Source organism: Dunckerocampus dactyliophorus, chromosome 7 (assembly GCF_027744805.1).
Source record: "Dunckerocampus dactyliophorus isolate RoL2022-P2 chromosome 7, RoL_Ddac_1.1, whole genome shotgun sequence".
Taxonomy (NCBI): Eukaryota; Metazoa; Chordata; class Actinopteri; order Syngnathiformes; family Syngnathidae; genus Dunckerocampus; species Dunckerocampus dactyliophorus.
The window spans coordinates 16730311-16744175 of record NC_072825.1 but is presented as its reverse complement, the minus strand read 5'-3'; the positions used below and the strand labels follow the sequence as shown (position 1 = coordinate 16744175).

Below are 13865 nucleotides of genomic sequence, written 5' to 3'. Positions count from 1 at the left end.
GTAGAGTTTACGGAACGGCAAGTTAGGTCAATATCCTCTACGTTGCCATGTTTTAACAGAAATAAGCTATCTGCAATATTGAAACTAAGCCTTTTCGATAATGTACACACGAGTGTATAATGATTGTTACTTTACCGGTTTGTCAAATCAAAGTCTATACGTTTACGCCCGACTGCTGCTTGCTCCTAATGTCAAGTATACGACGAAAACGAAACGAAATGCCTCTCGGCTTGTTTCGGGGAATTCCAGAAACCTGGCAACCCACTAGCAGCCAGTAGAGAGTTGACAGGCTTCGGGAACAACATCACTGCCCTCACATTATTCATTACATGGGTGAGCGTAGTTTCGATTAACGTTCATTGTGCCAGCGAGTGACAGTTTATTCACAAGACCAGGGCGTAAAGCAGCTGTATGTGCCACGCGTGTAAGTCAAAAATCATTGTTAACCATTGTTTACAGTGAGTTTGTTAACTGTACAAGCTAAGTTGGCTAGCAGCGAGGCTAGCTTGCTAGCTCACTCGCTATCGTATTCGCTGACGTTAGCCAACGCAGACGCTAGCGTCATGATGTTTTTTTGTTCGTATAAAAAACACCATGCAAGCGGTCGGTGTTGTGCACGGTGATTTTGGGAGAAACTATGTCATAAACAGAATATATTTTTTTAGCTCACGTTGTTTCAGGTTAGTTGACCGTTCTACGGTAACGCTGAATAGAAATGTAATTGCGTGTTAACTAAACGTCACCACGGACTGTAGAGTGAACACAACGCGCTATACAATAGTCCGTTTCAGGTAGCGAAAATGTCCATAATAAGAGAACAGGCCTGTACTGAAAGCGAGAAGAGGCAAGCCACACACAACAAGATTCTTATTTATAACTGTTGCTGTCAGAGCAGAGAGTCAGACTTTTGAGTTTGGTGGCTTGGTTAATCAGTCATAATAATGTGGATAGCAACCGTATTGAGTAGTGTTGAGTTTCTCTGTGTGCGGTTATGTAACTGTGCAAAGATCAGCTGTTTAAAGTCAGTAAAAGTGGAACATCACGTTTGTTTTGACTCTGCCTGCCTTAACGTGGTAAGCTTTGTCCCTTTGTTTCATTGCCTGCATGTTCAAAACATACTGGGACAGTTGTTATTGAGATGTTCACCAACACAATACTAAGCATGAACTTGTCTGGTTTGAAATATGATTAAAGGTCACCTAACAGGAAAGAAAATTAACTTATTTGCCAGTCATGACAGATATTAGATGGTTTCGTTTTGCACATGAGGTTGACGAGTCATATTCATTCACAGTATTCACCCTGTGAACATAAAACTGTGGAAAGAACAGTTGTCCTGCCAGTAGCGTATCATAATCCAATGACCGTGTTGTAAGTCATTTCTAATGCCAGATGATCACTTACCAGACTTTAGGTACACCTACACATTCTAATGAGATCAATATCAAACCAAACTGACATAATAAAGACAGTAATTCTGATGGATGTTGTAACTGAGAAATAATTGAGCATTATTATCAATGCAAAGATGGTTTTTGTTGTGGCTGTTGATCTCAGCAGATTGCACCTGTGCCAAATGATCTGTCTGGAGTCGTAACATTTGTATTTAAGGCGGAAAAGAAAACATGTCAAGCCATCCCTTTTCTCACCATATGGTGCTCTGATGGAGGTGAAGTGCTGACTGTGCACGTTGTTCACGATTTGAGAATGTCTTGTCACACGCTGATTCCCGCGGTGGGATGGGCAGCTTTAGTGGGGGAAGGCGGAAGCTCCTGATGATGCCAGCGGAAGTCGTGTTCTTCTCTCAGTGTGAGCTTAGTTGGCTCGATCATGAGCTACTCAAAACCAAAAAAAAAAAAAAATGAAGAGAGAAGCACAGGCAAGTGGTTAAGCGGCGTTTGTGATCCTGACACGGCTTGTGGCAGAGCAGCCTCGACGACCTTGGAGATTAAGCGCTTTTCCTTGTGAGTCATGGCGAAGGAAAACCGTTCCTACTTTAAGGACTCTTCTTGAATCAGTGATAAAAATAGACTTGGTTTAGGAGGCATTTTGGATTGAATTATTCCATGACTGGAGAATTTAATTGCATGAAGCTCAGTGAGCATGCCAGATGTTTGTTTATTATATCGCTAACAAGGGCCTTTCGAATTTGGATTGTGGGAATTTAAACCCAGTTTTTTTTTATTTTTTAGGACTGTCAATATGTCTGCAAGTTGGACTTGAGTAAATAAAAGACGATCCGAGGCTGCAGTGTCAGATCCCGAACCCACTGCAGGGGAGGAGATGGGGAACACGGCGACCAAGTTTCGTAAGGCTCTCATCAACGGGGATGAGATGCTGGCCTGCCACTTATATGAGAGCAACCTGCAGTTCAAGGAAGCTCTGGATCCCAACTCTACATATGGGGAGTCCTACCAGCACAACACTCCGCTCCACTATGCTGCCCGACACGCCATGACACGACTACTCAGGTCAGGATCTCGCCAAAACAAAAAAAATACAAGAAGTGTACATAATGTAAACATTTCAAATTCAAGATTCAAGAGTTTTATTGTCATGTGCATGGTAAAACAGCAGTTATACCATGCAATGAAAATCTTATTCTGTTCATTCTCCCAAGAAAAGAAAGAAAACACAAGAAAGAATAAGAACATAAGAAACATAAATACCAATAAATTAAGCAACAACAACAGAAGAGACATTAATACAAACAAACAAATAAATAAATAAATAAATAAATAAATAAATAAAGTGCTACATGTATGAGTGTGTGCGTGTGTTGCGTGCGGCGTGTGTGAGTGCTTCGTTAAGAAGCATTTTAAGAAGTTGTTATGGGGTTTATGTAAAGGGAGGACATTTCTTTCATCAATTATTAAGAACATTAACGATTATTGCTTTATTCATTTTTTTGCTATCAATCTTAGATGGCATTAAAAAAGTGAAAATGTTTTTCCACATTAAGACTCCATTGTACTTTGTAGTGTACTGATTATATGAAAGTGTCTTTTTCCCGCTAGCATTACGTATTGTTGGAATTACAGACCATGTTCTTTCCTTGAATTCTTCTGTAGTCTGTTTTGGGAGAAAATGAGTTGGGCCTGATTTGTTTGCGCCCTCTATTGGTTGCTTCCAAGTAGTGAAAGCCACTGTCTATCCGCCTTATTGATACAAACTTCCATGGCATGGCTCAGGTGGTAGAGTGGTCGTCTCCCAACCTTAAGGTTGCAGGTTCAATGCTCCGTCCTCCCGTGATCATGTTGAAGTATCCTTGGGCAAGATGCTGAACCCCCACTTCCTTTCTTAATATTATTGTTTAATTGATTAATCTATTTATCATGGCCAGCTTTGTATTGTTTTTTTTTTCTTGGGGTTGTTTTATTTGATTTTTAAAGCTTGGCATTGTAACAGCATTTTTCATGTCCTGCCTCTATATGTTTCTGTCCCATCTGTTTTTTCATGTAGCCATCTGTTATCAGCACGGAGGAATGTTGCATGCTGGGATGGATTTGGATGAGTTTGAAAGAGCTTCCCATCCCACAAGCTAAAGTGTTTATCTTAGCTCATTTAGGGATCTTTGCTCTCTTAAAAGTACAATTTTGCAACCTGTCTAGCATGAACAACACAAGAGGCATTGAATTAGAAGCAGGTATGTAGTGGGTATAGGCAAAAAGGCAACTATATGCGGGGTTTCTGCTGCATGTAATTGATTGTGGTGCACCGTCAGGGCAAAATAAAAACTGCCACAACTTAAAAATGAGGGGTTTTTTTTAAACTTGAAAACAATGTTAAGTAATATATTGTATGAATGGATGTATTTGCTCTATAGATACAGTACATACTGTATGTAGCTTATTATTTTTGTATATGTCAACGACAATTACTTCGAACAAACTATGAAAATAATACGAATGTTTCACTACGGTTTATTTTGATAATCATGTGCCGGCATCGCCTATCTGCCATGTTGGCCCTTGCGCATGTGTGACCAGATAAAAGTATGCGACCCGAGGGATGCGCCTTGTTCCTTATTACCATGAGAATGAAAAATAGTACGTAAAATATTTCAGTCAATTGACGACAGCTTATCACAGGCTAAGTCTATCTATGCCAGGGTGTGTGATTGCTCACGTTTCAATCTCATTCGACTTTCTGGCGTCTTTGTTTACACATTTTGCCTGGCTCTCACTGACTCTCCGGTGGCAGCTAGCTAGCTATTTGGTGAACCTCTTACTATTATTACTATAAGTATTCAATTTAGACATGCTGTCTTTATTTCATGAAAAATGAGCACACTTGAGTGGAGATGATGTGCTTTGTAAATGAAGTGCAATTTAAATGTTGCCATCACATATGAACACAAATAGCTCACCTCTCCTTTCTTTTTGTTAAAGTAGTTTTAATTGTCCTGGAAGTTGGGTACATCTGTGCTATCATAATCGTGGACTCTGAATTTCTAATGTTTATATAGGACAGATTTCTAAAACAAAAATATTGAAATTCTTATTTTGTTAATTGTGTTATTTTGAACAAAAAAAAATATTATTGAACAATTCATTTCCCACGTATTCGTATTACTCTAAAACAGGCATCAAATTAAATTCAGGTTTGGTCAAATAGTATAACAGTCACATAGTGCTGTTTGACTAAGTAGGTCAGGTGACAAAAGGAGACTTGAAGTTTTACAATCTCCTTTAAATTAACAGCTTTGCAATGTTCTTGGTTCATGTTCTGCTGATTGTTGAAAAAAGTTAAATAAATAAATGAGTCATAAAAGTTATTTGTCATAATAAAAAACAAAATTTGCTGACGCAGTAGCAGCGCGACACAGCGGCAGCAGTCTCCCCTCCCATGCAGCCCACCGCCACAGCTTAAAAAAAATCACAAGGGAAACCCTGATATGACCTGACACTGAGAAGAGTAGATGTAATGTTGACATTTTCTTTGTTTAGTATTTCTTACCAGGCTATGCTGTGTGATTTGTCGTGAGAAAAAAGTAAAATGGAGTATATCAAACACTATACATAAAAGCAGCGTATGATGTGACCATGCTATAAATTAGTTGCATTCAAGTTGATCAGTAGTCATCACTCAAGTGTTTCCCACAGGACTGCAGTCTATTTGTGGTGGTGGTGGTGGGATGCAGGGGGATGACGTAATGATGTATTTACATCATAGTGTTTCCCACAGGACTGCAGTCTATTTGTGGTGGTGGTGGTGGGATGCAGGGGGATGACGTAATGATGTATTTACATCATCGTTGAATTAGCACGATTGGCCATGATGCACCAAGGGTGGCCATGGCCGTCACTGGCTACCACATAGCTCCGCCACTACGTGCGAGCTCACAGCACAATGACACAGCAGTCCGGGCACAGTGAGGGGGAACGGAGCCGAATGTCCAATGTCCAACTAACTTCAACACGATACACCGCGGACATGTCTGCATGGTTGTGTTACGTTTTCTTCTTCTTGCGGATGGCGGGAGTCGAGTGGCAACCAGCTTAGAGGCGCATTACTGCACCTACCATGTGGAGTATGGCTCAGAGTTACAAACGTGGTACGGCAACCAGATCGGCCCGATCTCGCCCATATTATCCGATTCAGCGGATCGGCAGTCCGAAGAGCGGAACGGGAAATCCCTAATGAAAAGGAAAAGAAATATGTTCAGAACTACACATAAACTTTCTTCTGTTTGCTTCGTTTTGACGTTTTTTTTAATTTTTATGTCACATACATGATGGACCCACCTGTGACTACTTGTAGATGGGAGAGAGGCACACTAAAGCATTTGCTGTTTGTTGTGAAAAGTGACATGTGCTTTCATGTCAGATCAACAAAGTCGCTAAGTTGGCAACACTGATCCCTCCTGCTCTGTAGTATTATTTTCTGGCAGACCAGGTTTATTATACAGGAAATGTGTTTGTTATAATGAGCAAGGGCGAACTGGTATCGTCAACTCTATTTGTGGTGGGCCGCTACAAATGAATGATGTATAGGAAACATTCTTACTAAAATAGTGTTTTCTTGTTCTGCCATGTTTTTTTCATTTATGTAAAATACATTATAATCCAAATAAAGGACAAAACTAACTGGAGTGCTGAGAAAAGGTCACTTTTCACTAGAATTCCTTTTCTGTCTTACTTTCAGGTCTTTTCTCCTAAGCAAAGATGGAAATCCTAACAAACGCAATGTGCAGAATGAGACGTCTGTGCATCTTCTTTGCATGGGGCCCCTGATCCTGACCTCAGAGGGGGCACTGCTACCCCGCATCTCACGACCATATGAAGATGAGCAGCGACGTGCGGAGTGTCTGCAAATCATTCTGGCGTGGACCGGAGCAAAGCTGGACCACGGAGAATACGAGAGGGCTGATATCAATGCCACAGATAATAAGAAAAATACCTGTCTGCACTATGCTGCTGCCTCGGGAATGAAGACCTGTGTGGAGGTAACAGTGTTTTTATTTGTCACACCACTTAGTGTAAAATATTCTCAAGTATGACCTGTGTACGTAGATCAAAAGACACGGGTTGGGAAGCAAGAGGCACTCTGTTTGATGCAAAGAAGATAAAAGCCACAGGAATAACCCTGATGTTAATATGGCCTATTGAGGTGTAATTTTATTAACAATGACTCGAGAATCTAGAAGAGTGGCAGGTGTGCTATCTTGTGTCAAGGCCATTTGTCAGTCCAACAAAAGGAACAATAATTTTCACCCTGATCACAATCATTCATTATTGGCCAGAAACCCTCTTGATGATGTTTGGTGATGAAAGATTGAAACATACAGTACATCTTATTATATGGTAAAGGAAACAACGAAAGTTCAATAGCTACAGTACAAGAAAATTGAGTAACCACTTGGGTTTAACTACATATCTTTGACTATTTCTTCCACTTATAATTGTCCCTGAAAAGAAATATTGTGATACACGTGCAAAACCAAGATAAACCTAAGTAAAAACACAACTTAAGTACCAAGTTGGTTCTTCAAGCAACTAAAAAGGAAAACAATTTTAAGGAAGTTGAAAATTGTATACAATATCTCACAAAAGTGAGTACACCCCTCACATTTCAGCAACCATTTTGCTCTCTTCTTCTCAAGGGTCAACTTAGATATATTTTAGAGTAGTCAGCGAGTGTTCTGCTGGTATACAGCAGTATAGCTATACAGTCAACATGTCCAAATTGTGTCCATAATGTCAGTATTTTGTGTAAGCGCCATTGGTGTCTAGCACTGCCTTAGTCCTCTTGGGCATGGAATTCCCCAGAACTGCACAGGTTGTCACTGGAATCCTCTTCTAATACTTAATAATGACATCACAGGTTCATGATGCCCCTCATGTTTCAATCAATGAACCGCAGCTCCCCAGTGCTGGTAGCACTCATGCAACTCCTGACCATGACCCTACCATACTGTGTTTGACTGTAGGCACAGTTATCTTGGTACTCACGTGTTTTGCCAGCTATTTAGTGTGTGTGTTCAGTCATTTTCAGTGGGTTGTAAATCTCATCCGCTATACAAGCTGTACTACTCAAGAGAGATTCTGTACTACAGTTTACGTTGTGAGGCAAGGTGTGAATTTTTCAGAAATACTAAAGTCAAACTCCATACAAGCCTGTCACTCTTGGCACAGCTGTGATTAGCATATCTGCTACATCAGTGGTTCTTAATTACTTTCTGTCATGCAGCCCCCACAACCCCCAGGGGAGAGATGTATTCACCACCCCCACTCCCATTTGAAATACTATTGAGAAACTGATAATATCAATTTATTTATCTGTACTGTACAGACTGACCTCGAAACTCTAACCAAGAAAATGCAAGAAAATGGAGAGCTGTGAAGCATACGAGCATATTCAAGAGTCAAATTGCATGTTGAGTATGATAAGTTCATACATGTTGGCAGGTCTGCACTAACATTGAAAGTAGTCCCTGCCTCTTACGCCCCCTCCGACAGTTCACCATACCCCCACATCTATTTGAGAAGCACTGGCCTACATCAGAACACCAGAGGAACGGGTAGTGCTAGTTCTTATTATCCATTAGGGCTATTTATCCAGACACCTGACTAAAGTAAACCTAAGAGAAGGTAAACAACTCCAATAAAAAAAGGTATAGTGAATTGGAGTTGCCTCTGAATATTATACTTGATTGTAATAGATAATATTCTAGTGTAGGTGTAAGGTGTACAATAATAAACAAAAGTAATAAATAACAGTAAATAGACCAAAGTCATACATTTTAGAATGCCAATGCTTCCAAGTAACATGACAATATATTGAGCTAGAGCACTTGCTTTAGCATATTCTTTGTGGCCCCCCTCTAAAACATCATAAATGTTCTCTTTTTTTTTACTTGTTCAGTTTCTAGTGCAGAGAGACGCAGACCTTTTTGCAGAGAATGAAAACCGCGAGACTCCGTGTGACTGCGCTGAGAAGCAGCACCACAAGGAGTTGGCCTTGTGCCTAGAGTCACAGATGGTCTTCTCACTCGCCCCTGAGGCGGAGGCTATAGAGGCAGAGTACGCAGCTCTCGACAGAAGAGAGGTACACAATGCCATAACAAGAGGTGGTAAAATCTACACAGGCTTTATTATGGGGGATTCATCTGGTGTGATCTTTCACCATTCTCCTTAATTGTGTCATATTTCCAAGATAATATTTTAATAGATTTGGTAGTTGCACAATGCAGTTTGATTTGACATTTTAAAACTTTAGTGTTCTCTCTTCTAGTTACACCAAATAGTTTGTCATTAGGCTTGTAACTCATCTGTTTTAGCTTACTGCAGTTGGATCAGATGCCAGCAGTTACATATTTTTCTACTTAGTATTGTTTTGTCTGTTCTTGTGATTTCCCATTCTTTCATTATGCTAACTGTCATTCCTTGTAATTCCTTGTTTTCCTTGTTTTGTTTTTTTTTGCTTTCCTTCTTTCGCATTGTTTTCCCCTCCTCTGTTTTTTTTGTCCTTGCCTCCTGTTTCATTGCCTCCCCGCCCATCCAGCTGTATGAGGGCCTGCAACCTCAAGATCTACGCAGGCTGAAAGATATGCTCATAGTGGAGACAGCCGACATGCTGCAAGCACCACTCTTCACTGCAGAGGCACTGCTACGCGCCCATGGTACATTAACACAACACACTTCGCAATTATGGACCTCAAAATATATGTATAATAGAATTTTAACATTTCATGAGTAAATGAAGCTGGCAAAGTTTGTAACCAATGACAGAAGCCTGATCACTTGTGATCTTTATGCAATAGCGAGTCAACTATGTGGTCATTGTGGAATAAGTTGGAGCATTTGTGCAACATTCCACCCCTGCAAAAAAGTATAATACATTACTTGGAAGCATTCCTCTGGGTCTTATTAGCTCCAGTAAGAATTCTTTGTTTTCACTGATGTTGACCTCTTTGTCAGTGTATTTAAGCAGAAGGAATGGCATTTAGGATTTAGAATAGAGAAAAAAATATATTTCTGCATTGATTGTGGTACAAATCTGCCTAGTTCTCTCTCTTGTAGCCAACACATAAATTAGCCAAGTGAAACTTTCTACAAAGGCCCACTGATAAAGCTATCATGGGACTTTCAAGGTTACGTGTATGTAGGCTTTTGCTATGCCAGCAAGTTTTCATCCCAATTGACTTATTTCGCAGAGACTGTTACATAGATTTTTAAAATGACTTCTGCTACAGCACACTGCCATATACCACACACTGTGTGGAGTAGATGCTTCGTCTCTCCGTCTGTTTGACCAAGAGTCTGCTTTAGAGCTATGTGTGCTACATATGAGACATACTTTCGGGGTGTCGATGGGAGAAATGACCCCAAACGGTGCTATATTTGTTTGCCTCGATCGCAGGAATAGCACGAACAGGCATATGTTATTTTGGGATTTTCATCTCCAGAAGTAGTTTTTAATACTGTTGTCCTTCCTTTCCACCCTAACTTTTCAACTTGTTTTTCCATATAGTCCAGTGCCTGCCTAGCTGCTCCTGGTTGTCAATGCTTCTGCCAAGCCAAGTTTTGATTTAAGACCAAATGTGAAAACTTTTTATTTCAACCTAATTTTAATGAAAGCATGGAGATAGGGTCATCCTGAGTGAAGACTTTTAATTGAATGGAGATTGGAGAAATTGTTGCAGTATTCATTATCTAAACGAGGCCATTTAGAGTCTTAGGCGTTTGATTGGTGGTGAAACGTGTCTTGTGGCTGATAATGGCCTAATTGCACAGTTGACCGGGTCGTGTTTCTTATTTTAAACAGAGACGCTTTTTTGAGAAATTTTGGAATCAAGTACCAGTCACATTGTCTTAAATTTTCATTTTAAAGAGCTCTCAAGCTTGTTTGCCTTCCAGTGTAAAAGAGAAAAGCTATTCAGAAAGAGGAAACCAGGTGGCAGTAGGTCTATGCTGTTGGCTGTTTGAGAGGCTTCAGTGGTTGCCACTGAAGTGAGATGTCTATGGGCTGCAGCGGACTCACATGGACAATAGAAAAGAATAGAGCGTAATATCATACTCTCACCCTGCTTCATTTGTCCCCTTGACTATAGTATGTTTATGTAGTGTTCATTGTCAAACTCTACTGTAGTCACTTTGCAACTATAATGGTATGTTTTAACACTTCTGTCTTTTTTGGCGACAGACTGGGACAGAGAAAAACTCTTAGAGGCTTGGATGACCAATGCAGAGGACTGCTGCCAACGCTCAGGTGTACAGATGCCCAACCCGCCTCCGAGTGGCTGCAATGCCTGGGACACCTTGCCATCACCTCGGACGCCACGTACCACCCGCTCCTCTATCACCTCACCAGACCATATCAGTCTCAATACTGCTGATGAAGATTCTTCTTTGGTGAGTGAAGTTCACAATCTAATCTACTGTAACGTTTACCATACGTCTACTGTAACGTGACCATTGTAGCCAGTGGGGCTTTGTAATTTTTCTTGCTTGCTTGAGTGAAAATTAATCCGCAACTAAGGTCACATAAAGGATAAGTGGATTTTATATATTGTATTTTAGAAATTAGTAACTAAATTGTTTATTTGTGGCCAGAGTATTTAACATATGCACTATACAGTAATGATAAGCCAACATGTGTAATATCACCAAAACTCTTAAATTAGCCTTCTTCCACGATGTTGTTAATACCTTGCATAGGTCAAAGCACTGTAAGCTCTTGAAAGCTTTAGATCAATAAAGCGATTCAGTATGTGAACTAAACTGGCATTGAATGCTCTCTTTAGCTAACAGATTTAATTTCACTATTTTTTTATCAGAAGTTAAAGGTTATGTTTGTCAGACATTATGTTTGGTGTGTTTCTGAGAAGATGTTTTGGACTGTGCCGACAGTGCCAATCGACCAGTGGCTAATCAAGCAGCCCGTTTAAAGGTTACAGTTGATTAGATTGCATTCTGATTTTTTACAAGTCAGTACTGACATTGTTAACATACACAGCCTGCTTCATATGTCTTATGTAACTTTTTACTGTGTCTATATGTATGTATGTGTCTCATTGTTTTGGAGGTGTGAGGAAATAACTCTCCTAACAATAGTTACCACATCTAGTTCATTTTCATAAACTTGTGGTGGGTGATATGACATGAGGTTACATGCCGGGTTTCAAGATTCCATCCATCTATCCATTTTCTATACCACTTCTCCTCATTAGGGGGCATGCTGGAGCCTATCCCAGCTGACTTGGGGCGACAGGCGAGGTACACCCTGGACTGGTCGCCAGCCAATTGCAGGGTTTCAAGATTATGTTTTAATAAATAATTGATAGTCTTATTTGACTGATTTAGCTGAGGATGTCTGAGGACCATTGCCTCTGGAGAAATAATGTTATTTTTCTTCCCTCACAGTGTGGAATCTGCATGTCTTCCATCTCAGTCTTTGAAGAACCTGTTGACATGTCCTGTGGCCATGATTTCTGCAGAACATGCTGGGAAGGGTATGTGGTTTGCAAATGGAATGCATTGGCCTGAGATTGATCACATTTTGTTCATATTTATTGTGCACAACAGGTTTCTTAATCTAAAGATCCAAGAGGGTGAGGCCCACAACATCCTCTGTCCAGCCTTTGACTGCTATCAGCTGGTACCTGTGGAAGTCATCGAGAGTGTGGTGTCCAGAGAGATGGACAAACGCTACCTCCAGTTTGACATCAAGGTGTAGAGATGAACCAAAGTTGGAACATCCTTTCAAGAGCATTAATTAATAAATAGTGAAATCATATCTTCACCAAGCTGGTCAAAACTTTTACTTGTATAGTTTAGTGTCTAGATTATTACCTGGTAAGAAAATTACTTTCAGTGGGATTCAAAGCAAACATTCCAAAGTGCTGAGAAATAGTGTTCAATTAAAAAAAAAATTGTATTGTTTAGTAGAACACAATTTTTGTTTTGACCATAACACAAAACATAATACAATTATTATACTGTATGAGCGATGATGTTTGGAGTAATGACATTTTACATTCAACAAGTGAAAGGGCAGTTTCACTCACATCAGAATGTGATCACAAGCATTGTATTATTCTAAAAGTGTTCATTAGGGCTGGAACTTGTTTACGATACTTATAGAAACATAATGTTTGAAATAAGTGTGATAGCAATTGTGTGTGTCTTAAAGACACATTTTCACAATACGTTTATTACAATAATAATTTCATTATTGTTCTGACTCTTGTTTTCTTGTTGCCAGGCATTTGTGGAGAACAATCCAGCAATTCGCTGGTGTCCAGAGGCTGGCTGTGAAAGGGCAGTGCGGCTGAAGACACACGGCCCCGGGGCGTCTACTTCCGACCCTCTCGGTTTTCCATTGCTTCGGGCACCTGCTGTAGACTGTGGCAAGGGACACCTCTTCTGCTGGTCTGTAATCATTGCCCAACCACATGATATGATATGATAAGGGTTTTTTCATTTAGATAATCACTGGATTATAAACTAATTATATAATTAAATCCAGATTAATTGTAAATTAATTGTTCACTTTGGCTGTCAGTCCCTCAAAAGATGCAAAGCTGAGAATCTTTTTATACAAGTACACATGGCAGCAGCGTGAAAAGATAAGTTAGTCCCACACGCATAGGCTATTACTTCTATACACTGCCTAGTTAGGTTTCAGTAAAAACTTCCCCTTTTGAGCTTTTTAACCAACAAAATAATAAATAATGATTAAAATTAAGATACCGGTAATCATTTTGAAGCAGTTATATATACAAATGCACAACTTGCAATAAAAAAATGTGTTTTAAATGTTGAAATCATAGAAATGTTCAGCTGCTCTGTCAGTGTGAGAACTAGACATTGTAACCTGGCAATCATTTTCAAGAAGCCCAACTAGAATCCAAAAAAATGATATCGTTTCATGATTACGACTCTTTGGTTAAGTATGATACTGCTGTGTATTCCAGGGAGTGTCAAGGTGAAGCCCATGAGCCCTGTGACTGTGACATCTGGAAGTTATGGCTACAGAAAGTCAATGAAATGAAACCTGAGGAACGTGAGTATTGCTGGTAATTTTTTGTAAGAGATGGTTTTGACGTCTAGGCCTTTGTATGTTGTATTCACTTGACTGTGGCATAATGCTGTCTTTACCAGCAGCTAAACTGCTAGAGTCTATTGTGATTACAGACTACACCATGGTAAGACAGGAAAACATTACCGTTGTTATGGATGGACAATAAATTCTGGATGAAAAAGAAGGCAATATGTGAAAATGAACACTATTTTTGAGAACTGTGTCTCTTTTAAAATAGGCTTAATCCTTCAATCTATCTGATTTAATTTTTGGTCCATTTTCCATTTTGAGTCCAGTTTTGATTTTCATTGTGGCTTTCAACACATCAGAGATATAGC

The 13865-nt window shown here is 39.8% G+C and overlaps 1 protein-coding gene across 3 annotated transcripts in view; it reads left to right on the top strand.

Annotated features, from left to right (window-relative positions):
• The first annotated feature begins 267 nt into the window (after positions 1-267).
• Positions 268-13865, top strand: part of LOC129184946 (ankyrin repeat and IBR domain-containing protein 1-like) — a 28160-nt gene continuing 14562 nt past the window's right edge. Inside the window, exons 1-10 of one of the 3 annotated variants that reach the window (XM_054781505.1) lie at positions 268-333; positions 2193-2471; positions 6148-6448; positions 8368-8550; positions 9007-9124; positions 10648-10856; positions 11868-11956; positions 12030-12174; positions 12709-12875; positions 13421-13509. In XM_054781505.1, coding sequence (XP_054637480.1) covers positions 2284-2471; positions 6148-6448; positions 8368-8550; positions 9007-9124; positions 10648-10856; positions 11868-11956; positions 12030-12174; positions 12709-12875; positions 13421-13509 — 1489 coding nt within the window. In that variant the 5' untranslated portion in view covers positions 268-333; positions 2193-2283. Of the gene's footprint in view, positions 425-471; positions 1965-2192; positions 2472-6147; positions 6449-8367; positions 8551-9006; positions 9125-10647; positions 10857-11867; positions 11957-12029; positions 12175-12708; positions 12876-13420; positions 13510-13865 lie in introns of those variants that run through there. The other 2 variants (XM_054781502.1, XM_054781503.1) reach the window with 2 other exon arrangements.